The sequence below is a fragment of the Giraffa tippelskirchi genome, chromosome X (genome assembly GCF_054371585.1).
Source record: "Giraffa tippelskirchi isolate mGirTip1 chromosome X, T2T-mGirTip1v1.2.pri, whole genome shotgun sequence".
Lineage (NCBI taxonomy): Eukaryota > Metazoa > Chordata > Mammalia > Artiodactyla > Giraffidae > Giraffa > Giraffa tippelskirchi.
The window spans coordinates 104,998,750-105,024,071 of record NC_137289.1 but is presented as its reverse complement, the minus strand read 5'-3'; the positions used below and the strand labels follow the sequence as shown (position 1 = coordinate 105,024,071).

The 25,322-nt window shown below is 41.8% G+C and overlaps 1 protein-coding gene and 1 long non-coding RNA gene across 3 annotated transcripts in view; one reads left to right on the top strand and one right to left on the bottom strand.

Moving 5' to 3' along the window:
• Positions 1–1,216, bottom strand: part of LOC145536380 (uncharacterized) — a 174,889-nt gene extending 173,673 nt beyond the window's left edge. The window contains exon 1 of the long non-coding RNA XR_014075810.1: positions 1,142–1,216. This is a non-coding gene — a long non-coding RNA (uncharacterized LOC145536380). The remainder of the gene's footprint in view (positions 1–1,141) is intronic.
• Positions 1,217–1,287: 71 nt separating this feature from the next.
• Positions 1,288–25,322, top strand: part of ZNF674 (zinc finger protein 674) — a 45,221-nt gene continuing 21,186 nt past the window's right edge. Inside the window, exons 1-6 of one of the 2 annotated variants that reach the window (XM_081565592.1) lie at positions 1,288–1,354; positions 2,329–2,437; positions 3,760–3,828; positions 4,393–4,436; positions 5,955–6,081; positions 6,399–6,497. In XM_081565592.1, the coding sequence (XP_081421718.1) occupies positions 3,786–3,828; positions 4,393–4,436; positions 5,955–6,081; positions 6,399–6,497 (313 nt within the window). In that variant the 5' untranslated portion in view covers positions 1,288–1,354; positions 2,329–2,437; positions 3,760–3,785. Of the gene's footprint in view, positions 1,363–2,328; positions 2,438–3,759; positions 3,829–4,392; positions 4,437–5,954; positions 6,082–6,398; positions 6,498–25,322 lie in introns of both variants that reach the window. The other variant, XM_081565593.1, reaches the window with a different exon arrangement.

Sequence of the window (25,322 nt, the reverse complement as noted above, 5' to 3'; positions counted from 1 at the left end):
GGTCTTCTAGAAATAAACAGGTTAGGATCCCCAAATCTGGCCATCATTTACAAATGCACAAAGAATTCACGGGGCGAGGGGTCCCCACTCACATGACTGACAGTAAACAGACGCATCTCCTAGGACTTCTACACAAGATTGGAACAGAGTCACTTTCCAGGAGACCTCCAGGTTGTAGATTTGGGCTATGATTCATCCAACTACCCTGGGAGTATCAATTAACTCATGGGGGAAAGGGAAAGAGAGGAAGAAAGCAATGTGTTCACATGGAAGAATAAATAAATGTATGTTGGATGCCATGGCTGCTTTCCTCACTTGTTTCTCTCAACAGTGCCTGGCAGATACTGGCTGTAGCACAGGAGTGGGCATCCTGAGCCCAGATTCTGCCCTGCCCAGACCAACTTCTGCTTGCAACCAGGGAAGTGCAACAGGAACACAGCACACACTTAGCCTCTCTCCCCAAGACCCTGACAAGAACCAGAAAACTTTCCTGAAGGGCACTACAGGCCTTTTTAGCAGACCACGTTGCCACAGGCTGGCATCATCAGAGAAACAGTTCTCCCCTACTTTATGTTGCATTTTCAAAATAGGCAAAGCCCAGGTTCTCCAAACATCCCCGGGCTCCAAGAAATCAGAACTCCTCGATTTATTTCAGGAGAATCAGGCATCATGGTCTCTTCATTCGTGCATGCTGCCGGCCCAGCAACCTGGCTCCCAACCGCTGCTCCAGGCGGCTTCCCGAACTGTGCCTGACCTCTGCTCTCTGACCCCTGATCTGACACCAGAGCCCGGCTCCAACGGGCCGGCCCCGCCTCCAAGATGGCCGCACCCGTGTAGGTTGTAGTCATCCCGGAGGCAGTAGCCACGACTACCGGTTTTCTTATTCTGATGATCTAAAGAAAGAGGAGAGCGTGGCTTTGCGGGATGGAAGGATGGGAACTCCCCAGGGAGCACAGCCACAAGGAGGCCCGGCGGCGCAAGAGGACGGAGAGAGCGGGCCTCGGAGGCAGCGGACCCTGCTCCGCTACGACAGTCTGCGCGGAGCCCGCTTGCCTCCCGCCGCCCGAGACGCCCCCACCCCCCAGCCTTTCGTACGACTCGTCGCGGAAAATGGTCGCACTCCCTTGTCGCTCCATCTAACCTCAGAGGGAGCCACGTCAGAACCAGCTTCCCTGAAAGGCACCGTGTTGCCCATTGGCTGTCTTGCCATCCCCCTAGCCCCCTCACTTCCCTCCTGCGCGTGCGCAGCACTTGGGCTCCCAGGGCAACGGGAAGCGGAAGTGCTTTGCTCACCGAGAGGGCGGTGCGAATTGGCGCTGGCTGTTGTTTTACGCCCTGAGACCGCGGGTTCCTGGTAGTTTAGTAAGAGGAGGCAAAGTTGGGGACGGGCTGGATGGGGAGGTCGGAGGAGCCGTGGGCCGTGGGTAATGAGCTCGCGCCCCTGGGGTGTTGAGTGACAGGGCCGTGGGGCGGGGAGGGGACTACGGAGTTAACCAGTGAATGGTTCATTAATTGATTCCTTTAGCAACTGTTTACTTGGTGGTGGTTTAGTCGCTAAGTCCTGTCTGACTCTTGTGAACCCATGGACTGTAGCCCGCCAGGCTCCTCTGTCCATGGGAGTTTTCAGGCAAGAATACTGGAGTGGATTGCCATTTCCTTCTCCAGGAGAATCTTCCCGACCCAGGAATGGAATCCGGGTCTCCTGCATTGCAGGCAGATTCTTTACCGACTGAGCTATGAGGGAAGCCCAGCTGTTTACTTAGTGCGTAGTGAATACCAGACACCATTGTTTCACGCTAGTCATCACAATAGCCCCATGAGTAGGTACTACCATTCTCTTCATTTTACAGAGAGAAAGCAAGAACAGAAAGGCTCGGACACTTGACCAAAGTCACACAGTAAACTAGGGGGATCCTTTTTCTTTTTTTCAGCGTACTATTCATGTGTTTCTAACTAACATACCCTGAGTTTATAAATTTTATTGCTTACTGTCTCTCGCCTGCTAAGAATATGGCTCCTCAAGATGGGGGAACTCTGATGTTTTGTTCACGTAGAACAGGCATAGTAGGCACTCACCTCTCTTATTAAATGAAGAAAAGCAGCAGAGCAGGTGGTCAGTTTCGTTCCATGGCCCAGACTCTTAGGAAGTAAGGCAGTGCTTAGCTCTTTATCTGATGGTGGTGGTAACTGAGCTTACAATGTCAGTTCTTAAGACTAGAGGGAGGCACTGTGCCTTCTAGTGTCAAGGGAAACATTTGGATTTTCCTCAACTTCACTCCATCATAGACGTTGCTAACTGCATCTCCTGTGTGGTCATTCCCTTTCCAGGGTCAGGGTTCATATCAGCCAACAGCTCACCAGCTTCAGACGCCAGCTGATCTACCATGGGCTTCCTTAGTCAGTCTACAGAAGACCCAGTCTGAGACCTCAGAAGGAGGTGAGTTTGCCTGGTCAGAGGTAGAGACATTGTCCTGAAGGGAAGGTCGTAGCAAAGGTATCTTTGTCTTTGAATCCTTGGGTCCTGCCTCCTTAGTAATAAGACAGCACATTTGGGAATTCCCTGGTGGTCCAGTGGTTAGCACTCCATGCTTTCACTACTGAGGGTCCAGGGTTCAATCCTTGGTAAGGGAACTAAGATCCCACAAGCCAAGCATCCAGACCAAAAAAAAAAAAAAAAAACAAAAAACCTAAAACCCAAAAAGACAGCTTCTCTGAGGGGAGTTGGAAGAGAAGCACCAGCCCAGACCTCAGGGCAGAGTGGGGAGACCCACAGGACAAACTCAGATGCTCTGGTTAGAGGGAAGTGGCTCACAGGATAGCGGGTTCTAAAAGAACTGAACCTGCAGTGCCCTCTGTCCCTTCCTTCAGCTGAGAGAGAGCAAGACTTCTAGCCACCATCAAGAGCTGTGTCATGGTGGTCGGTTGAACCCCTATTGCAGGAGAGAGATGAAAGTTATGAATGGATGGAGGGATGCTGCCCTGCGGTAGTGCTAGCAAGGGCATGATCAGGCTGGAAAGATTGACTCCCTACCTCCCAGGACTTTCTCCACTCTTAACACATTTGTGCGCACACATTTGTGCTCCCCTCTTGTGCCGTGGGCTATTTCAGTCAGTCCCATAGTATGAACAACCCACCTGCCTGTAGCAGAAATGTTGAATCTCCTCTATTATGACTAAATGACCAGAGAGATGTTTTTGGTTTCTGCATGTCTGTGAAATCTCAGAGTAGTCTCTAGGTAGGCCATCACCTAGCTATGCTACCCCATTTTCATGCTAGTAACTGGGTCTGGAAGCATGATTCACTAAGCTCCATCTTGCTGAACCCTGTTGTCCTGACACTAAGGCAGGGATTGCTAGAGTGGCAGTGGTTAACAAAAGCTCCTTGCTGAAAATTTGTTTTGAAAACTGCCAAATAAGGAAGAGCTTGGCAATCAAATGGCCATGATGGGAAATAAGGAAGTCTGAGGGAGGGAACAGGGAGGTGGTGGGGCGGAAGGACTGGGGTAGGGGGGAGCAAGGTCAGTGCTTTCCAGTTCCATGTGGACCTGACCAATGCCAGGCCCTTAACCTTCCTCCATCCCCCTACCTTCCACCCTCCACCCCTTTCCCTTCTGCTCTGCACTCAGCCCTGGTCAGTCTCCTTCCTCCAAACTGCAGCAAGTTGTCCCTGTCTCCAGACTTTGCTCAGAGTATGTCACCTCAAGGGCTCAGTATGATAATTAGGTGATTTGTAATAATTTCTCCTTTTTATTTTACTAGTAATTAATATTGTCAAAAGTGATAAAATGCAAGTAAACCAAAAAGGAAAGGTGAAATCAACCCTCAAAGGTAAGCAGTGTCAACGTTTTAATAGATGTTCTTCTTCAGTACATGCGTATAGCTTACCAAAGGAGATCCCACCCACCTGCTTTCTGGTAACTTGCTTTTAAATATGTTAAGACATGAGAACAGGATTCCATTGCATTTTTAAAGCCCATGTGGTATTTTCCATTTTGTGTGTCTTATTTCTTCAAACTGGAGTCCCCTTTACAGGAGGTTTAGTTGCTTCCAGATTGTTGAATGGTGGAAACACCTACAGTTAACATCCTTGCAAATAAATTATGATAAATTCCCAGGCATAGAATTCTTGAGAGAAAGGAAATATCAGGTTGTTAATGACTTCTGAGTAGAAGTCTTTAAACACAAGTGATACATCTGTCCAGGGAGAGAAAATCAATTCCCATGGGATTGTGCAAAACCCATGGGATCTTAGCCAAGGGAACAGCCTGGAGCTACCAGGCCTTGTGTCCTGATCATCCTTACTGTGGGGCAGGGGTGATTGTTATTAGGCTGGTGATGGTGGTCTCAGGGCTGTGTGCACTGACCTCAACCCTCCTGATTCTGCCTTCCTAGATCTCCATCCTTGGTCTGGGCAGAACCGGATGGCCATGTCCCAGGTGAGTTCCTAATTTACCCCTACTTTGTTTCCAGTTAATTTGAGGCAGCAATTAGGAAATTATATTACAACCTTGAAAAAAAACCCATTAGTTCCCTCAGCTCTGGCTGTTTTCTGCTCAACCTGTCATCCACCTCAGGTTTCTCCAATCCTTCCTCTTTTCACCAAAAAGGAAAAAAAAAAAAAAAAGGAACGAGATAGAAAGGAAAAGACATTTTTGTCTACTTCTTACTCTTGGAGCTGCGCTTCATATTTTTGCCTTTTCAAAGAAAATTGTTTAAATGCATAGACTTATCTTGCTTTTTCTATTCACTTTCAGTTCACTTTTTGCCTTTTCATTATGTTTAAAATTGTGAAAGTAAATCCACGTCTCATGTTCAAATATGCATAAAATAAACAGTATCCAAAAGATCCCTATTTCTTCTTCCCCCAGTACCACATTCTTCCTCACAGATGCCCACTGTTAGCAGTTTGGTGATAAGGTGCTGTAGATGCATTTACTTCAGTTTAATTAACTAAAAATAGAGGTACATGTAATGTGTGTTTTTTCTCAAATGCCATCACACCCCCATACCCATCTTGTTTTTCCCACTTGATTATATTACGAGTGTTGTTCCCCATCAGTACATAGAAACTGTTTCAGTTCCTCTTTCGTGGTATGGATGTCTCATTTAACTATTTCTCTCTTCATGAATATTTGGGTTTTTTGTTTTATTTTTCTATTGTAAACAGTGCCTCATGAACCACTTTCTATGTATCTGTTGGCCCATTAGTACAGGTATTTATGGAGAGTACACCTGGAAGGATTTTTGAGCCAAAGGTATTCACACTTTAAATTTGCTTTCCCAAATCCTGGACTGATTGGTACTTTCCCAAAATTTTAAATACCAGATAATTTCTGTGTTCAACTCTTCCAGGCTGTTGAAAGATTAGAAGGAATCCAGTTCATGCTATGATGCCACCTAAATTTGAGGAAGATACTACTGAAAAGTAAAAAGTGAAAGACCACTTTTATTCAAGAATATGGATGTGGAAATTCTAAAAATGTATTCTGAAAAGAGCATTAATAAATTCAATTGAGCATTTTTTAAAAAGTACTCTGTACCTATGGTAAAACATTCAAACATTTTGTTCAACAAAAGGTGAAAAATAATTTTCCTTCTCACCCTGTTTCTGTATCTCCTTCATATTTCATGCATGCTGCCAGAAATCATGTGTGCATATTTATTTGTCTCGATGGAGGAATCCCCCTTTCTTTTATTTTCTTCCTTTTCATATATTACAGCACATTCTAGTCCTTTCTGTGGCCATTCCATTTCACTGTGTGTTTGATCAACCTTAACTTTTCTCACCTCAGCACTCTTGACCTTTGGGTCAGATAATGCTATGTTGTGGAAGGGTGCCATGTGCATTGGAGGATATTTAGCAACATCTCTGGCCACTACCCTCTGGATGCCAGCGCCCTGCCCCCCAACCCCCCCATTGTGACAGTGGGCTGAGGAGAAGTGTGTTGTTGCAGGAAACATTGACCTTCATGGATGTGTTTGTGGACTTCACCCAGGAGGAGTGGCAGCAGCTGGATGCTGCTCAGAAGAACCTCCACAGGGATGTCATGCTGGAGAACTACAGCCACCTGGTCTCCGTGGGTGAGGGACCCTCCACAGGGTGACTGGAATACACCCCCTCTTGTCTCCCTCTCTGGGCTGATGCAGCTCCAGGGGCATCTGGGCCCTGAATGAGTCAGGCCTCAGGCTCTCAGTCAGGAATTCCTAATGGCGTTTGCCCCCTGCCCAGGATGGTCATGCTCTCGCCTTCTCTGTGGATGGTCTGCACTGAGGGCCCACTGGCTGGGCTCACAGGGCAGTCACCAAGGCCAGACCATCCCCACCCTGCAAGGATGGGCCTCGGTTCTGGGATGCTGCAGGTGTTCATAACCAAGTCTTCTGTCATTTCCCCTCAACAGGATACCTTGTGGCCCAGCCACATGGGATTTTCAGGTTGGGACAAGGAGAGGAGGAGGCCGGGATGGCAGCTGGAGAAAGCCTGATGTGGAGCTGTCCAGGTGAGCCCATGCCAGGCCAGCTGGGCCGGGCAAGGGGACCTTCACGGGTCAGGGAGATCTTGGCCTCAGCGGCATGCCCAGGACCTCGTCTCAGAAACCCCAGGCTTGGGGACACAACTCAGGGCTGATGGAATGAGCTGCTGTGATAACTACATGATGCCCCACCTGCCACCCCTCTGCAGCCCCTTATTCTTGGGGTTCAGACAGAGGCGGCTGCTATTCTTTAGGTCCTGTCTCCACCTTCTAGCATCTCCAGTATGGGGAGATGTGCTCAAGTTTGTCTCTTTCTTCTTCCGCCTCCTTTCTGAAAGCCATTAAACCTTCTCTCTTGGGTATTCACATGTTCATCAGAAGGCAAGCAAATGAAAGGATGATGTTTCCTCTTTATTTGTCATATTGTGGGCCCTCAAAGTCTTAAATGCAGTGTCTTTAACCTCAGGGAAATTATCCTGCCTGGTTTATTGGTTTATTGGAGTTGGGATAGACAAAAGACCTTTGCTTAGTGACCTTCAGCTCTACCAGGCCAGGTACCACCGTGTCCTTGTCTGCTCTCAATTTGAGGCTAAACAGTGTCAACTTCACACAGGTTTCTGTTTACTTATTTCTCTCAGGCAATTCCAAATCTGACTTGATTCCACCTGTTGTCAGATTCCTCCTCTATAATCAATACTTCCCACCCACTCAACTCTTGTCTTTTGTATTATCTCTATTTATTACAATAAATAAGCTCAGTGCAGTTCTGTTGCTCAGTCGTGTCCGACTCTTTGCGACCCCATGAACCGCAGCACGCCAGGCCTCCCTGTCCATCACCAACTCCCGGAGTTTACCCAAACCCATGTCCATTGAGTCGGTGATGCCATATAGCCATCTCATCCTCTATCATCCCCTTCTCCTCCTGGCCCCAATCCTTCCCAGCATCTGGGTCTTTTCCAATGAGTCAACTCTTCACATGAGGTGGCCAAAGTATTGGAGTTTCAGCTTCAACATCAGTCCTTCCAATGAACACCCAGGACGGATCTCCTTTAGGATGGACTGGTTGGATCTCCTTGCAGTCCAAGGGATTCTCAAGAGTCTTCTCCAACACCACAGTTCAAAAGCATCAATTCTTCGGTGCTCAGCCTTGTTCATAGTCCAACTCTCACATCCATACATGACTACTGGAAAAACCATAGCCTTGACTGCTGCTGCTGCTGCTAAGTCGTGTCAGTCGTGTCTGACTCTGTGCGACCCCATAGACGGCAGCCCACCAGGCTCCCCCGTCTCTGCGATTCTCCAGGCAAGAACACTGGAGTGGGTTTCCATTTCCTTCTCCCATGCATGAAAGTGAAAGTGAAGTCGCTCAGTCATGTAAGACTCTTAGCGACCCCATGGACTGCAGCCCACCAGGCTCCTCCATCCATGGGATTCTCCAGGCAAGAGTACTGGAGTGGGTCGCCAGTGCCTTCTCCCATAGCCTTGACTAGATGGACCTTTTTTGACAAAGTAATGTCTCTGCTTTTCAATATACTATCTAGGCTGGTCATAACTTTCCTTCCAAGGAGCAGGCATCTTTTAATTTCATGGCTGCAGTCACCATCTGCAGTGATTTTGGAGCCCAAAAAAATAAAGTCTGACACTGTTTCCACTGTTTCCCTATCTATTTCCCATGAAGTGATGGGACCAGATGCCATGATCTTAGTTTTCTGAATGTTGAGCTTTAAGCCAACTTTTTCACTCTCCTCTTTCACTTTCATCAAGAGGCTCTTTAGTTCTTCACTTTCTGCCATAATGGTGGTATCATCTGCATATCTGAGGGTATTGATATTTCTCCCGGCAATCTTGATTCCAGCTTGTGCTTTTTCCAGCCCAGTGTTTCTCAGGATGTACTCTGCATATAAGTTAAATAAGCAGGGTGACAATATACAGCCTTGACATACTCCTTTTCCTATTTGGAACCAGTCTGTTGTTCCATGTCCAGATCTAACTGTTGCTTCCTGACCTGCATACAGGTTTCTCAAGAGGCAGGTCAGGTGGTCTGGTATTCCCATCTCTTTCAGAATTTTCCACAGTTTATTGTGATCCACACAGTCAAAGGCTTTGGCATTGTGAATAAAGCAGAAAAAAATGTTTTTCTGGAACTCTTGCTTTTTTCAATGATCCAGCGGATGTTGGCAATTTGATTTCTGGTTCCTCTGCCTTTTCTAAAACCAGCTTGAACATCTGGAAGTTCACAGTTGACATATTGTTCAAGCCTGGCTTGGAGAATTTTGAGCATTACTTTACTAGCATGTGAGATGAGTGCAATTGTGCGGTAGTTTGAGTATTCTTTGGCATTGCCTTTCTTTGGGATTGGAACGAAAACTGACGTTTTCCAGTCCAGTGGCCACTGCTGAGTTTTCCAAATTTGCTGGCATATCGAGTGCAGCACTTTCACAGCATCATCTTTCAGGATTTGAAATAGCTCAACTGGAATTCCATCACCTCCGCTAGCTTTGTTCGTAGTGATGCTTTCTAAGGCCCGTTTGACTTCACATTCCAGGATGTCTGGCTCTAGGTGAGTGATCACACCATCGTGATTATCTGAGTCATGACGATCTTTTTTGTACAGTTCTTCTGTGTATTCTTGCCACCTCTTCTTAATATCTTCTGCTTCTGTTAGGTCCCTACCATTTCTGTCCTATATTGAGCCAATCTTTGCATGAAATGTTCCCTTGGTATCTCTAATTTTCTTGAAGAGATCTCTAGTCTTTCCCATTCTGTTCTTTTCCTCTATTTCTTTGCACTGATCGCTGAGGAAGGCTTTCTTATCTCTCCTTGCTATTCTTTGGAACTCTGCATTCAGATGGGTATATCTTTCCTTTTCTCCTTTGCTTTTCGCTTCTCTTCTTTTCACAGCTATTTGTAAGGCCTCCTCAGACAGCCATTTTGCTTTTTTGCATTTCTTTTCCATGGGGATGGTCTCGATCCCTGTCTCCTGTACAATGTCACAAACCTCCGTCCATAGTTCATCAGGCACTCTGTCTATCAGATCTAGCCCCTTAAATCTATTTCTCACTTCCACTGTATAATCATAAGGGATTTTATTTAGGTCATACCTGAATGGTCTAGTGGTTTTCCTCACTTTCTTCTATTTAAGTCTGAATTTGGCAATAAGGAGTTCGTGATCTGAGCCACAGTCAGCTCCTGGTCTTGTTTTGGCTGACTGTATAGAGCTCCCCCATCTTTGGCTGCAAAGAATATAATCAATCTGATTGCGGTGCTGACCATCTGGTGATGTCCATGTGTAGAGTCTTTTCTTGTGTTGTTGGAAGTGGATGTTTGCTATGACCAGTTCGTTCTCTTGGCAAAACTCTATTAGCTTTTGCCCTGCTTCATTCTGTACTCCAAGGCCAAATTTGCCCGTTACTCCAGGTGTTTCTTGACTTCCTACTTTTGCATTCCATTCCCTATAATGAAAAGGACAGCCGTTTTTTTTGGTGTTAGTTCTAGAATGTCTTGTAGGTCTTCATAGAACCCTTCAGCCTCACCTTCTTCAGCGTTACTGGTGGGGGCATAGACTTGGATTACCGTGGTATTGAATGGTTTGCCTTGGAAACGAACAGAGATCATTCTGTTGTTTTTGAGATTGCATCCAAGTACTGCATTTTGGACTCTTGTTGACCATGATGGCTACTCCATTTCTTCTAAGGGATTCCTGCCCACAGTAGTAGATATAATCGTCATCTGAGTTAAATTCACCCATTCCAGTCCATCTTAGTTCGCTGATTCCTAGAATGTCGATGTTCACTCTTGTCATCTCCTGTTTGACCACCTCAATTTGCCTTGATTCATGGACCTAACATTCCAGGTTCCTATGCAATATTGGTCTTTATAGCATTGAACCTTGCTTCTATCACCAGTCCCATCCACAACTGGGTGTTGTTTTTGTTTTTGGTCCATCCCTTCCTTCTTTCTCTTGTTATTTCTCCACTGATCTCCAGTAGCATATTGGGCACCTACCGACCTGGGGAGTTCATCTTTCAGTGTCCTATCTTTTTTCCTTTTCATACTGTTCATGGGGTTCTCAAGGCAAGAATACTGAAGTGGTTTGCCATTCCCTTCTCCAGTGGACCACATTCTGTCAGACTTCTCCACCATGACCCGTCCATCTTGGGTGGCCCCACATGACATGGCTTAGTTTCATTGAGTTAGACAATGCTGTGGTAAGAGAAAACCAAGTAAGATGGTAGGCACTGAGAGAGGGCATCACAGGGCACACAGACTGAAACCACAATCAGAGACAACTAGCCAGTCTGATTACATGGACCACAGCCTTGTCTAACTCAAGGAAACTAAGCCATGTCATGTGGGGCCACCCAAGATGGACCAACTCAATGAAAATAAATAAACCTGAGAGCATATTACTTTCACAGCGGCATGCTTCAGTGAGCACTGTCTGCTTTCCTGTTTGTTTGTTTGTTTTTGCTCAGGGTCCATTATGGTGACTGAGGAAGTCTCGAGACATTGGTCTTTTTCTCTCCTGCTCTTAGTGGCCACTCAGCGGCCCCTCCTGAAAAAGTCTGTCTAGAGCACTGTTACCCTTCACTGCACTCCATGGACCAGCAGCCTGGGCATGGCCTGGGCTCAGAGTAGAAGTGCAGATTTTTGAGATCCACTTCAGCTTTACTGAATCTGCATCTGCTTTTCAACAGCTGTTCAGAGATTAATTTCATGGCTGCAGCTGTAGTCAGACGGGCCCAGCTGATTCCAGATGTCAACATAGCTAAGCTTCTGTTTTTGCATTCCAGTTAGTAACTTTCTTTAAAACGTAGCCAAATGCCTGTGGCTTATTTTTCTACCTGCACACAAACCCCTAGAGGCAAGAGTCCACATCTTATTCTCATTCATCCAGGTGTGGGGCTGTAGAGGCACTAAGTATCGCTTTGATTGTTTTGGACTGCAGCAGAGGAAAGAGGTTTGTTATTCTTCCATAGCCCAGTGGTGAAGAGCTTGGACTTCGGAGCTCACAGCCTAGATTCAGATTCTAGCTTCTTCACTCATAAGCTGTCATTTTGTACACGTGACTTAGCCTCTCTTTGCCTGTTTGTAGAATAGGGCTAAATGCTAGAACTTACAGGACTGACAGAATTTAATGAGTTGATAAATGTCAAGCACCAAAAAAGAATGCCTTGGAATAGAGGAAGTTCTCAATATATGTTATCACTCTTTGTATTGTTATTAGCCATATAGAATATTTGTTTAATGTAATGGTTGTCAACCAGAGGTGTATCACCTGTGGAGGCCTAGTTATGTGCATTGTAACATTCCAGGTAGTTCTGATATCCACGTCTAGTTCAGATTCATTGCTTTAAATGTCTGCTGACAGAGGTTCAAAGGACTGTGAGACTTAGCAAGGCCGTCACCCAGGAGCATGGGTCAGATGGGATAGTAAATAAGAGCACACAACCTCACTACTGGATAGCTTGGTTCTCTTCCCCCATTCCTCCATTCTTCAAGCTACTTCAGGGCTTATATTCTCCTCTGGTCCCTGGATAAAATCTCTGACAGATCTCATAAATTCTCAGATTGTTCTGAGATAGTAAAAATCTTCTGTCAAGATCCATGTATCAAGAGTAGCCTCGCTGTCATATTTATTATTTTCAATTTGTTGAGCTTTTCACAGAAAGAACTTTTACCTTTGTTAATTTAATTTTCTTTATTGTGTGTTTTCGATTTGTTGATTTCTCCTTTTACATTTATTTCCATTTCTACTTCTTTGGGTTTACTTTGCTGTTCTGTATCAGCATCTTTTTCCCTTCAACATTTTATTATAAAAATTTCCAGACAAAACAAGCAAAATAATTATAGTTTGAACATCCATGTAATACCATCTAGATTCTACAATGAATGTTTTGCTGTATTTGCTTTATTGCCTATCCGTGTGCTAATTCCTCTCTTCTTCCATCAATCTCCCTTTGTTTGTGTGTGGAATGCATTTCAAAGTAAGTTGTGGATATCAGTACACTTCAAACCTAAATACTCCCATAGGCATGTCATTAACTAGAATTAAATATTTCTTAGTATTTTTTCTATCCTTAATGCTTAATAGGTATTTTCATAAAAGGAGATGCAAAACTAGCACAATATGATAGTGGATTGTATGTGGTAATGTTTTAATGTAATTTCCAGATGTATTTTCCATGTACTGTCATGATATATGTAACTGCATTCTCTTCTTGAAAATGAGGTTTGGGTTATTGAGGTATAATTTATATACCATGAAGCTCACCTCTCTTAAGTGTACAGTTCTATATATATTGACAAATATATAGTCATTTAAATACCACCGCAGTCAAGCTATTGGACATTTTCATTCCCCTAAAACATTCCCTTGTTCCTCTTTACAATTAAACTTCTCCCCTACTCTCACATCTGATCTTGTTTCTTCTTCTAGTTTTGTTTTTTTCTAGAATGTTATATAAATGAATCTTATAGTATATAGCCTTATGCATCTTGCTTCTTTCATTTACCTTAATGCTTTTTAGGTTCATCCGTATTGTGACATGTTTCAACAGTCTGTTCCTTTCTGTAGCCAAATGATAATCCATTTGCTTACCATAGACCAAGGTATGCACTTTTGAATTTTTTCTTATTTTTGGTTTTTATGAAAGAAGCTGGTATGAACACAGTTATGTTTAGGCATTTGTGTGGGTATATGTTTTCATATTTCTGGGGTAAATATTCTAGAGTGGGATTGCTTGGTCATGTGGTAAGTGTATGTTTAACTTCACAAGACACTACCAAACTGTTTTACAGTGTAACTGTACCATTTTGGATGCCTACCAGCAACATATAAGAGTTCCAGTGTTTTGCTCTCTTGACAGCACTTGGTATTATTAGTATTGTTAGTCTTTCTAGATGCTGTGTAAGAGTAGCTCATTGTGCTATTAATTTGCATTTCTCCAGTAACTGATATGCAGCATCTTTTCATGTTCTTTTGTTTGCCATCTATACATCTTTGGTGAACTGTTTCTTGTAATCTTTTGCCATTTTTGTTATTATTAAATTGTGAGAGTTCTTTATATATTCTGGATGCAAGTCCTCTATCACTATGTGTTTTCCAAGTCTTGACTCCCATGCTGTGGCTTGTTTTTATCTTAACAGTGTCCTTCCCAAAAAAGACATTTTTAATTTTGATAAAGTCTCATTTATCAAATTTTTCTTCTACAGTTCATGCTGTTATACCCTGTATAACAATTCTCTTACACAAGGTAACAAAGATTTTCTCATATTTTTATTTCAGAGGATTTATAATGTTAGCTCTTACATTTATCAGGCTTCCCTAATAGCTCAGTTGGTAAAGAATCCGCCTGCAATGCAGGAGACCCCGGTTTGATTCCTGGGTCGGGAAGATCTGCTGGAAAAGGGATAGGCTACCCACTCCAGTATTCTTGGGCTTCCCTGTGGCTCAGTTGGTAAATAATCCACCTGCAATGTGGGAGACCTGGGTTCGATCCCTGGGTTGGGAAGATCCCCTGGAGAAGGGAAAGGCTCCCCACTCCAGTATTCTGGCCTAGATAATTCCATGGACTGTATCCCCTGGAGAAGATACAGGGGATATCTGGACTGAGTGACTTCCACTTTCACTTATGTTTAGGCCCATGGCCAATAATGAGATGAATATTTTTATCTGGTACGAGTTAAGGATCATTGTTTTCCTTTTTTTGGCATATGCATATTTAATTGTTCAAGCAGCATTTTTTAGAAGACTCTCTCCATTGATCTACCTTGGTACCCTTATCAAAAACAGTTGAGCACATATGCATTGATCTGTCTGCCGATACAGCACTATCTTAATTACTGTAGCCTACATGTTCACATCAGGTACAGTGAATCTTCCAACTTTGTTCTTTTCATAATGTTTTGGTCCTTGATATTTTCATATAAATTTTAAAATCAGCTTCCCAATTTCTGCATGAAAGCCTACAGGGATTTTGTTTGGGATTACATTGAGTCTGTGGATCATTGAAATACTAAGAATATTGAGTCTTCCAATTCACAAACATAGTATATCTCTCAATTTATTTAGGTCTATAAAAATTTATCTCAGTATCATAAGTAATATTTGGTAGTTTTGAGTACATAGGTCTTGCATAGGGAATGCAACTGCAATTTAAATATTTCATTTTAAACACACCTATTTGCTTTTTGTCAGTATCTCCTTTGTGGTTTTTTTTTTTAATTTAGTGGTTGCTCTAGTGATTAAGAGATACATGCTTTATTAACCCTTTCACCATATATAGTTATATTTTAAGACTTCAAGTCATATGTAGAAAGTTTATAGCAATATAGGTCACTTCCCTTCCCTCTTTTATTGTTATGTATAGGTTTCAAATGTATTGTATCCACAACTGTCATACATATCTTAAAGAATTCAAAAGGAGAAAAATAGCCTGTATTATTTTTTTGCAACCCCATGGACTGTAGCCCACCAGGCTCCTCTGTCCATGGGATTTCCCAGGCAAGAATATTGGAGTGGGTTGCCATTTCCTTCTCCAGGAGATCTTCCCAACCCAGGGATTTGAACCTGTGTCTTCTGCAAGTCTCCTGTATTGCAGGTGGATTCTTTACTACTGAGCTACCAGGGAAGCCCATTCTGTATATTTACTCAGATGTTTTCTTTGTTAATTAATTTATTTTAATTGGAGGTTAATTACTTTACAATATTGTAATGGTTTGTGCCATACATTCACATGAATCAGCCATGGGTGTACATGTGTCCTCCATCCTAAACCCTCCTCCCACCTCCCTCCCCAACCCATCCCTCAGGATCGTCCCAGTGCACCGGCGCTGAGTGCCCTGTCTCATGCATCGAACCTGGACTGGCGATCAATTTCACATATGGTAATATACATGTTTCAATGCTATCTTTCAAATCATCCCACCCTCGCCTTCTCCCACACTCCAAAAGTCTGTTCTTTACATCTGTGTCTCTTTTGCTATCTCACATATAGGGTCATCGTTAACCATCTTTCTAAATTCCATATATATATACGTTAATATACTGTATTAGTGTTTTTCTTTCTGAGTTACTTCACTCTGTATAATAGGCTCCAGTTTCATCCACCTCATTAGAACTGATTCAAATGCATTCTTTTTAATAGCTAAGTAATATTCCATTGTGTATATGTACCACTGCTTTCTTATCCATTCAGCTGCTGATGGACATCTAGGTTGCTTCCATGTCCTAGCTATTGTAAACAGTGCTGCAATGAACATTGGGGTACAGGTGTCTCTTCCATTTCTGGTTTCCTCGGTATGTATGCCTAGCAGTGGGATTGCTGGGTCGTATGGCAGTTCTATTTCCAGTTTTTGAAGGAATCTCCACGCTGTTCTCCATAGTGATTGTACTCGTTTGCATTCCCACTAACAGTGTAAGAGGGTTCCCTTTTCTCTGCACCCTCACCAGCATTTATTGTTTGTAGACTTTTTGATAGCAGCCATTGTAACAGGCATGAGATGGTACCTCATTGTGGTTTTGATTTGCATTTCTCTGATAATGAGTGATGTTGAACATCTTTTCATGTGTTTATTAGCCATCTGTATGTCTTGGAGAAATGTCTGTTTAGTTCTTTGGCCCATTTTTTTGATTGTTACCCAGATATTTTATCATTTCTGTTGGTCTTCCCATTCACCCTGCAGAAGATCCTGTTTCATTTCTCTTAGAACAAATCTGATGACAAAATCTCTTTACTTCAGTGTAGAATTCTGGTTTGACATTTTTTTGCCTTTAGTAATTTTAAGAAGTTCCAGTATCATCTGGCCTCCATTGTTTCTGATGAGAACCTCACAGTCATTTGAATAATTGATTCACATGCAGTGTGCTTTTTTTTTATTGACTACATTCAAGATATTTTCTTTGCTTTCCAGATATTTGACTGTAATATTCCTGGGTGTTTCTGTGAGTTTATGTTGTTTCTGCCATGCCGAGCATCTCGAATCTGTCATTTTATGTCTTTTTCCAAATTTGGGACTCTTTTGGCCATTATTTTTCAGACCTTTTCTTCTGCACTAGTCTCATTTCCTTGGAGGACTCCAATGATGTGAATGTTGGACCTTCTGATACTGTCCCATGCATACCTGATGCTGTATTTCTTTCTTTTATTTTTCTCAGTCCTTTGTCTCTATTCCTCATATTGGCAGGTTGGATCATTTCTGTCAATTTAACTCCAAGTTCATTGACTCTTGCCTCTCTCATCTCCATTCTGCTGCTCAGTTCACCCCGGGTGTTGGTTTGTTTGTCTTTCTGATTTCAGATACTATCATTTTTAGTTCTAAAATTTCCATTTTTTTTAATAGTTTCTGTATCTCAGTTGAGAACTTCTGTTTATCCATTCATTTCAAGTGTGTCTGCCTCATAGAGCTGTTTCCATAGCTGCTTAAAATGTCTTTGGTATTTCCAGCATCTGGCATCTGTTGGTTATCTTTTCTTTTGAAAATTGGTCACATTTTGCTAGTTGTTTCTTATGTTGAATGATTTTGGATTCTATCCTAGATAGTGGTGATTGTTTTGTTGCTTTTAATCTTTATTTATCACTTAATAAACCTAGTTAGATTGAGATCACTGGTTTTGTCTTGCTCTCTGTGGGTATTGATTCTAATCGATATGGTGTTCAAAGCCTTTGCTTTGTGTATGCACCATTCAGGGCTTAATTTGAGACTTAAGTGATGGTTTAAGTCTTTGTGCAGTTTTCAGAACCTTTGCTGGCCTGCTTCGTGGTTGTCTCTGTGCATTTGTCACTCAGGTGTTAGTCTCAGACTGAGCTGTGGTTGGACTATTACTTTAGTTCAGTTCTTAAAGCTTTGGTGTGAGGCTTTTGCTTGGATGAGCTCAGGACTTCTGGAAGGTTTATATACCACTGGGACAGAGTCTTGTGAAAAAAAGAACGGGGACTAAAAAGAAATGCCCTGGTATACGGGCTGCTTCTTCACTTTTTGACTCACCTTCAGAGTCTGCCTGCTTTTTTTTGCTTTTAACTTGTCAGAGTCCTGCATAGCTGCTTTACATATTTTGTCCAGAGTTCTTAGTTGCAATAATCAGTAGGAGAGGGGCTGTAGTAGACATACTCCATTGTGCCTAGAAATGGAAACCTTAATTTCATCATTCTTACTTTTATCTTTATTATTTCTGTCCTCCTGCTAGTTTGAATTTAATTTTCTCTTTTCCTAGTTTCATAAGGTAGAAGCTTAGATAATTCATTTGATAGCTTCCCTGTCTAATATAAGTATTGTGAATGCTATGACTGCCTCTAAGAACTGATTTAGCTGTTTCAGCCTCTCTGTATTGTGGTATAATTGACATACAAGAAACTGCATGTATTTAAAGTTCATAATTTGATAAGTTTTGACATGTAAACACCCAAGAATCCATCACTACAATCAAGACAGTGAAGTCATAGAATGAGCTGGGAAGTATTCCCTTCCCTCTTTAGTTCTTTGGGAGAATTTGTATGAAACTGGTGTTATTCCTTCCTTAAATTTTTGATAGAATTCCCCAGTGAAGTCATCTGTGCCTGGAGTTTTCTTTATAGGAAGGCATTAAACTACAGTGTCAATTTCTTTAATAGATACTGGATTATTCAGATTATTTCTTCATGAACAAACTTTGGTAACTTGTGTCTTTCAAAGAGTTTTTCCATTTCACCTAAGTTGGCAAATTTATTGGCATAAAGTTGTTCACAGTATTTCCTTATTATACTTTTAATTTCTGAGGGTCTGTGGTAGTCTCATTTTAGTTTTAAAAAAGTAATCACATGCAGAAGTGAAAACTATGAGCTTCATTTAAAGGGAAATCTCTCCCTCCAGCTAATGCCTCTTTCAGTGCTTCAGGCTGGAAGCTTTTAGTGCCAAAGGAAGCATGCTCAGCTTTTTTTTTCTTTACTCCACTACCCCCCCACCCCCCGCCACTCACCAAATCACCAACTAGGCCATCTCTGGCTCCTTGGGTGAAGCAAGTGAAGAAGGAGGGAGTTAGGACAAAAATAGTTTGCCCTAACTTATAAAGATATAATCTGATATTGCCACCCTCTGCATGTGGCAGATTCTAGAGACCGATTTCTTTCTGTCCCTGGTATGTTTTGGGCTTCCCAAGTGGCACTAATGGTAACGAACCCACCTGCCAATGCAGGAGACATAAGAGACACGGGTTCAATCCCTAGGTCAGGAAGATCCCCTGGAGGAGGAAATGGCACCCCCATGGCAGCCCACTCCAGTATTCTTGCCTGGGGAATCCCCATGGGCAGAGGATACTGGTGGGCTTCAGTCCATTGGGTCACAAAGAGTTGGACACGACTGAGCACACACAAACTGGTATGTTTATGGTTTCCTTGGAGATGCCCCAGCTAGGGCCCTTGATTGCAGTTCCCTCAATATAGGCGCTGCCTCTTTTCCAGCAAGTTATTTAATATATCTCCTTCTTGCCCTCACCAAACAGCACCGTCGTAGACATCCAGTCTCTTTTTGCTGAGGTCACCTTGATGCTAGGAGAAAGTCCCCTCTCCAAAGTAACCCAACCCTGTTCCTATCCAGAGGGTCCACATCTGGCTTGTGGAATGCGTATCTGTGTGATGGGGCCTTGATCTCTTCATCACCTCCCCCCCCGCCACCCAATGCAACCTCTTTTCTGTGGCCACAGACTGCCACAACCTGCCTGTCACCTGTAGAGTTTTCTAGCTGCAAACCAGGTACCAAGTCCCATGTGTCCCCCAGACTCTAGTGGACATATATCAAGCAGGTTGTCTCCTTGAAGTTTTCCTTACTAGATTAGGGCTGGGGCAAAAGTCTCCTCCTGCCCCTATTGTGTGAGAGAGAAAATGCCACTGCTTTCCAACAGCTCTGTCTGAAGAAGGTTTCTTCCTCAGCTTCTTAAACCTTAATACTCCTACTATTTTTTTTTCTCCTACTGGTAAGGTGTCTTACTGCAGAGGGACTCCAAGTGGTTTTCACCTACTCTTTTAAGTCCTGCAAAGGTCTCTGGACTGTGAAAGCACTTGGTAGTATTTTATTGCCAGCCTTTGAAATGAGTAGGTTTTTTTTTTTTTTAATGTTTTATTTTCTTGTAGTGAGAACTTTTAAGATTCACTCTCTTAGCAACTTTCAAATACACAATACAGTATTATTAGCTATAGTTGGGCTTCCCAGGTGGCTCAATGGTAAAGAATCTGCCTGCCAGTGCAGGAGACGCAAGAGACGTTTGATCCCTGGGTTGGGAAGATCTCCAGAGGAGGAAATGACAACCTGCTCCAGTATTCTTGCCTGGAAAATTCCATAAGCAGGAGGAGCCTGGCAGCTAGAGTCCATGGGATCACAAAGAGTTGGACATGACTGAGCTACCAAGCATACACACACAGCTACAGTCACCATGCTGTTACTGCTTCTGCAGTGTTTATTTATTTATTTATTTTAAATAAATTTATTTATTTTAGTTGGGGGCTAATTGCTTTACAATATTGTAGTAGTTTTTGCCATACATTGACATGAATCAGCCATGGGTTTACATGTGTTCCCCTTCCTGGACCCCCCTCCCACCTCCCTCCCCATCCCATCCCTCTGGGTCATGCATCTGTGTCTCTTATTCTGTCTCGCATATAGGGTTATCGTTGCCATCTTTCAAATTCCATGTATATGCATTAGTATACTATATTGGTGTTTTTCTTTCTGGCTTACTTCACTCTGTATTATGGGCTCCAGTTTCATCCATCTCAATAGAACCGATTCAAATGTATTTTTTAATGGCTGAGTAATATTCCATTGTGTATATGTACCACAGCTTCCTTATCCATTCGTCTGCTGATGGACATCTAGGTTGCTTCCATGTCCTGGCTATTGTAAACAGTGCTGCGATGAACATTGGGGTACACGCATCTCTTTCAATTCTGGTTTCCTCGGTGTGTATTGCAGTGTTTATTTAGAAAGCCCCAGGCTGGAATCAAACTAAGAAAAAACGTCACTGCTGTTTCCCAATTTACAGTGGAGCTGCCTTCTCACCCCTTCCCCCAAGTTAGTATCACCTTGATCCATGTGTATAGATCATTGTTGAATCTTGAGATGTGGGCAAGAGAAGTGGAGATTGTTGGTAAAAATAAAGGGCTCTACCAACGGTTTTTTCAAAGCAGATGGCCTGCAAAGAGCTGTATTGATATCATGTTAAGCCAGTTCCTTCAGAGCATGGATTGCAGCTGGGTGGCAGATGTAGCTTCTGAAATATCTGAAACTTCTGCTTTTGAACAGGAAACATCAATGTAAAAATGCAAAGCTCTGTATCCTTATGCAGCCAAACTGATGATACAGACAATGCATGATTTAGACCAGTGCTGCCCAAGAGAACTTTCTACAATGATAGCACTGTTCTCTCTATATAGAATTGTAGTATGGGCACACTCCTTGGGCTTCCCAGGTGGCGCTAGTGGTAAAGAACCTGCCTGCCAATTCAGGAGATGTTAAGAGATGTGGGTTTGATTCCTGGGTCAGGAAGATTCCCTGGAGGAGGGCGTGGCAACCCACTCCAGTATTCTTGCCTGGAGAATCCTGTAGACAGAGGAGCGTGGCGGGCCATAACTAACAAAGAGTCAGACACAACTGGAGTGACTTAGCACACATGCATACATGGGCACACTCTATGTTTTGCTAATCTGTTAAGTACAAATTGGTATCTTATTGTAATTTTTGTTTCCCTGATTACAAGTAAAGGTATTTATCATTTCATATTTGGTGTGGACTGGATTTCCTCTTCTGTGGCTTACTTGTTCATATCCTTTATTTGTGTTTTTCTTGGGGTATTTGTCTTTTTCAAATTTATATGGATTCTTTTTTTTAAATGAAAGTTATGAATATTTAATTTTTTTTAATAAATTTATTTATTTTAGTTGGGGGCTAATTACTTTACAATATTGCAGTGGTTTTTGCCATACATTGACATGAATCAGCCATGGGTTTACATGTGTTCCCCATCCTGAACCCCCCTCCCCCCTCCCTCCCCCTCCCATCCCTCTGGGTCATCCCATTGCCCCAGCCCTGAGCATTTGTCTCATGCATCAAACCTGGAATGGTGTTCTGTTTCACATATGATAATATACATGTTTTAATGCTATTCACTCAGAACGTCCCACCCTCACCTTCTCCCTCAGAGTCCATAAGACTGTTCTATGCATCTGTGTCTCTTATTCTGTCTCGCATATAGGGTTATCATTACCATCTTTCAAATTCCATATATATGCATTGGTGTTTTTCTTTCTGGCTTACTTCACTCTGTATTATGGGCTCCAGTTTCATCCATCTCAATAGAACGGATTCAAATGTATTCTTTTTAATGGCTGAGTCATATTCCATTGTGTATATGTACCACAGCTTCCTTATCCATTCGTCTGCTGATGGACATCTAGGTTGCTTCCATGTCCTGGCTATTGTAAACAGTGCTGCGATGAACATTGGCTACACGCGTCTCTTTCAATTCTGGTTTCCTCGGTGTGTATGCCCAGCAGTAGGATTGCTGGGTCGTATGGCAGTTCTATTCCCAGTTCTTTAAGGAATCTCCACACTGTTCTCCATAGTGGCTGTACTAGTTTGCATTCCCACCAACAGTGTAAGAGGGTTCCCTTTTCTCCACACCCTCTCCAGCATTTATTGCTTGTAGACTTTTGGATAGCAGCCATTCTGACTGGCGTGAAATGGTACCTCATTGTGGTTTTGATTTGCATTTCTCTAATAATGAGTGATGTTGAGCATCTTTTCATGTGTTTGTTAGCCATCTGTATGTCTTTTTTGGAGAAATGTCTGTTTAGTTCTTTGGCCCATTTTTTGATTGGGTCGTTTATTTTTCTGGAATTCAGCTGCAGGAGTTGCTTGTATATTTTTGAGATTAATTGTTTGTCTGTTGCTTTGTTTGCTATTATTTTCTCCCATTCTGAAGGCTGTCTTTTCACCTTGCTGATAGTTTCCTTTGTTGTGCAAAAGCTTTTAAGTTTAATTAGGTCCCATTTGTTAATTTTTGCTTTTATTTCCAATATTCTGGGAGGTGGGTCATGGAGGATCCTGCTGGGATTTATGTCGGAGAGTGTTTTGCCTATGTTTTCCTCTGGGAGTTTTATAGTTTCTGGTCTTACATTTAGATCTTTAATCCATTTTGAGTTTATTTTTGTGTATGGTGTTAGAAAGTGTTCTAATTTCATTCTTTTACAAGTGGTTGACCAGTTTTCCCAGCACCACTTGTTAAAGAGATTGTCTTTTCTCCATTGTATATTCTTGCCTCCTTTGTCAAAGATAAGGTGTCCATAGGTGTGTGGATTTATCTCTGGGCTTTCTATTTTGTTCCATTGAGCTATATTTCTGTCTTTGTGCCAGTACCATACTGTCTTGATGACTGTGGCTTTGTAGTAGAGCCTGAAGTCAGGCAGGTTGATTCCTCCAGTTCCATTCTTCTTTCTCAAGATTGCTTTGGCTATTCGAGGTTTCTTATATTTCCATACAAATTGTGAAATGATTTGTTCTAGTTCTGTGAAAAATACTGTTGGTAGCTTAATAGGGATTGCATTGAATCTATAGATTGCTTTGGGTGGTATACTCATTTTCACTATATTAATTCTTCCAATCCATGAACACGGTATATTTCTCCATCTGTTTGTGTCCTCTTTGATTTCTTTCATCAGTGTTTTATAGTTTTCTATATATAAGTCTTTTGTTTCTTTAGGTAGATATATTCCTAAGTATTTTATTCTTTTTGTTGCAATGGTGAATGGGATTGTTTCCTTAATTTCTCTTTCTGTTTTCTCATTATTGGAGTATAGGAATGCAAGGGATTTCTGTGTGTTAATTTTATATCCTGCAACTTTACTATATTCATTGATTAGCTCTAGTAATTTTCTGGTAGAATCTTTAGGGTTTTCTATGTAGAGGATCATGTCATCTGCAAACAGTGAGAGTTTTACTTCTTCTTTTCCTATCTGTATTCCTTTTATTTCTTTTTCAGCTCTGATTGCTGTGGCCAAAACTTCCAAAACTGTTGAATAGTAGTGGTGAAAGTGGGCACCCTTGCCTTGTTCCTGACTTTAGGGGAAATGCTTTCAATTTTTCACCATTGAGGATAATGTTTGCTGTGGGTTTGTCATATATAGCTTTTATTATGTTGAGGTATGTTCCTTTTATTCCTGCCTTCTGGAGGGTTTTCATCATAAATGGATGTTGAATTTTGTCAAAGGCTTTTTCTGCATCTATTGAGATAATCATATGGTTTTTACCTTTCAATTTGTTAATGTGGTGTATTACATTGATTGATTTGCGGATGTTAAAGAAACCTTGCATTCCTGGGATAAAGCCCACTTGGTCATGATGTATGATCTTTTTAATATGATGTTGGACTCTGTTTGCTAGAATTTTATTAAGGATTTTTGCATCTATGTTCATCAGTGATATTGGCCTACAGTTTTCTTTTTTTGTGGCATCTTTGTCTGGTTTTGGAATTAGGGTGATATACGGATTCTTTATATAGTCCCAATTCTGATTTTTATAGTATCTTTTTTAAAAATTTTTATTGGAGAGTATAGTTGATTTACAATGTTGTGTTAGTTTCAGAGGTACAGCAAACTGAGTCAGTTACACATACACATATGTCCACTCTTTTAAGTTAGTATTCTTTCTTCATCTTGGTTATTGCTGGTGTTTTTTGAGAAGTTTTCTTTGTAATGTAATTTATTTGTAATTGATTGATTTTTTAGTTTGTGCTTTTTGTGTAATTTATGTAACATTTCTCTGACTGAGCTCATAAAGATGTCATGTAATTTTCTTCCAAAAATTTCAAATTTTGCATTTTATTTTCTTAAAATCTGCCTCAGTCAGTTCAGTTATTCAGTCATGTCTGACTCTTTGCGACCCCATGGACTGCAGCATGCCAGTCTTCCCTGTCCATCACCAACTCCCGGAGCTTACTCAAACTCGTGTCCATTGAGTCAGTGATGCTATCCAACCTTCTCATCTTCTGTCATCCCCTTCTTCTCCTGCCTTCAGTCTTGCTCAGCATCAGGGTCTTTTCCAATTATACATTTTCGTTTTCATTTCCCTCTATTAGTCAGGGCCTGTAATACAGTGTCTAATAGATATAATGATAGTGAATTCCTTATTTGTTTCTGATTCTAATGGAAATAATGGTGAGGACAATGATAGAAATGTAATGATAGTCAATGTGTAAGTGTATGCTGTGTACCACAAATGGAGTACTCTGTCTGCTTTATATACATTACAGACTTTAATCCTTCAAGTGATCTTGTAAAGGAAATTGGTTATTATTTAATAGATGAGAAACTGAGGCACAGAGAATGTGATTTCTAAAACATTCATCATTAAGTATATTTGCTGTGGTTTTTTGAAAAAATACCTTTCATCAAAAGCTTTTAGGTCCCTGGTTTACTAAGACATTTAAAAAAAATCATGAATGTGTGGTATTTCCTTGAATGCTTATTTTCTGCATCTCTTGAGAAGATCCTTTTTTCTCCTTTAATCTATTAATGTGGTAGATTATATTAACATTTTTCTGATGGTGTACTGTTCTTGCATTCCTGCACTAAACTCTTAATTAGTTTTAAAGCATTTTTAATTGATTGAATTCAGTTTACTCATGTTTAAGAGTTTTCCATTAATGTTCAGAGTGAGACAGATCTTAGATTTTCTTTTCTTGTACTGTTCTCTTATTCTGGTATCCAAGGTTATCTTCACTGCACAAAAAAGACTGTGTACTTTTCCCTTTTTTTTCTAGTTTCTGAAACTATATTAACTGAATTATACCTGTTCTTAAGAGTTTGATAGCAGTCATCTACAACA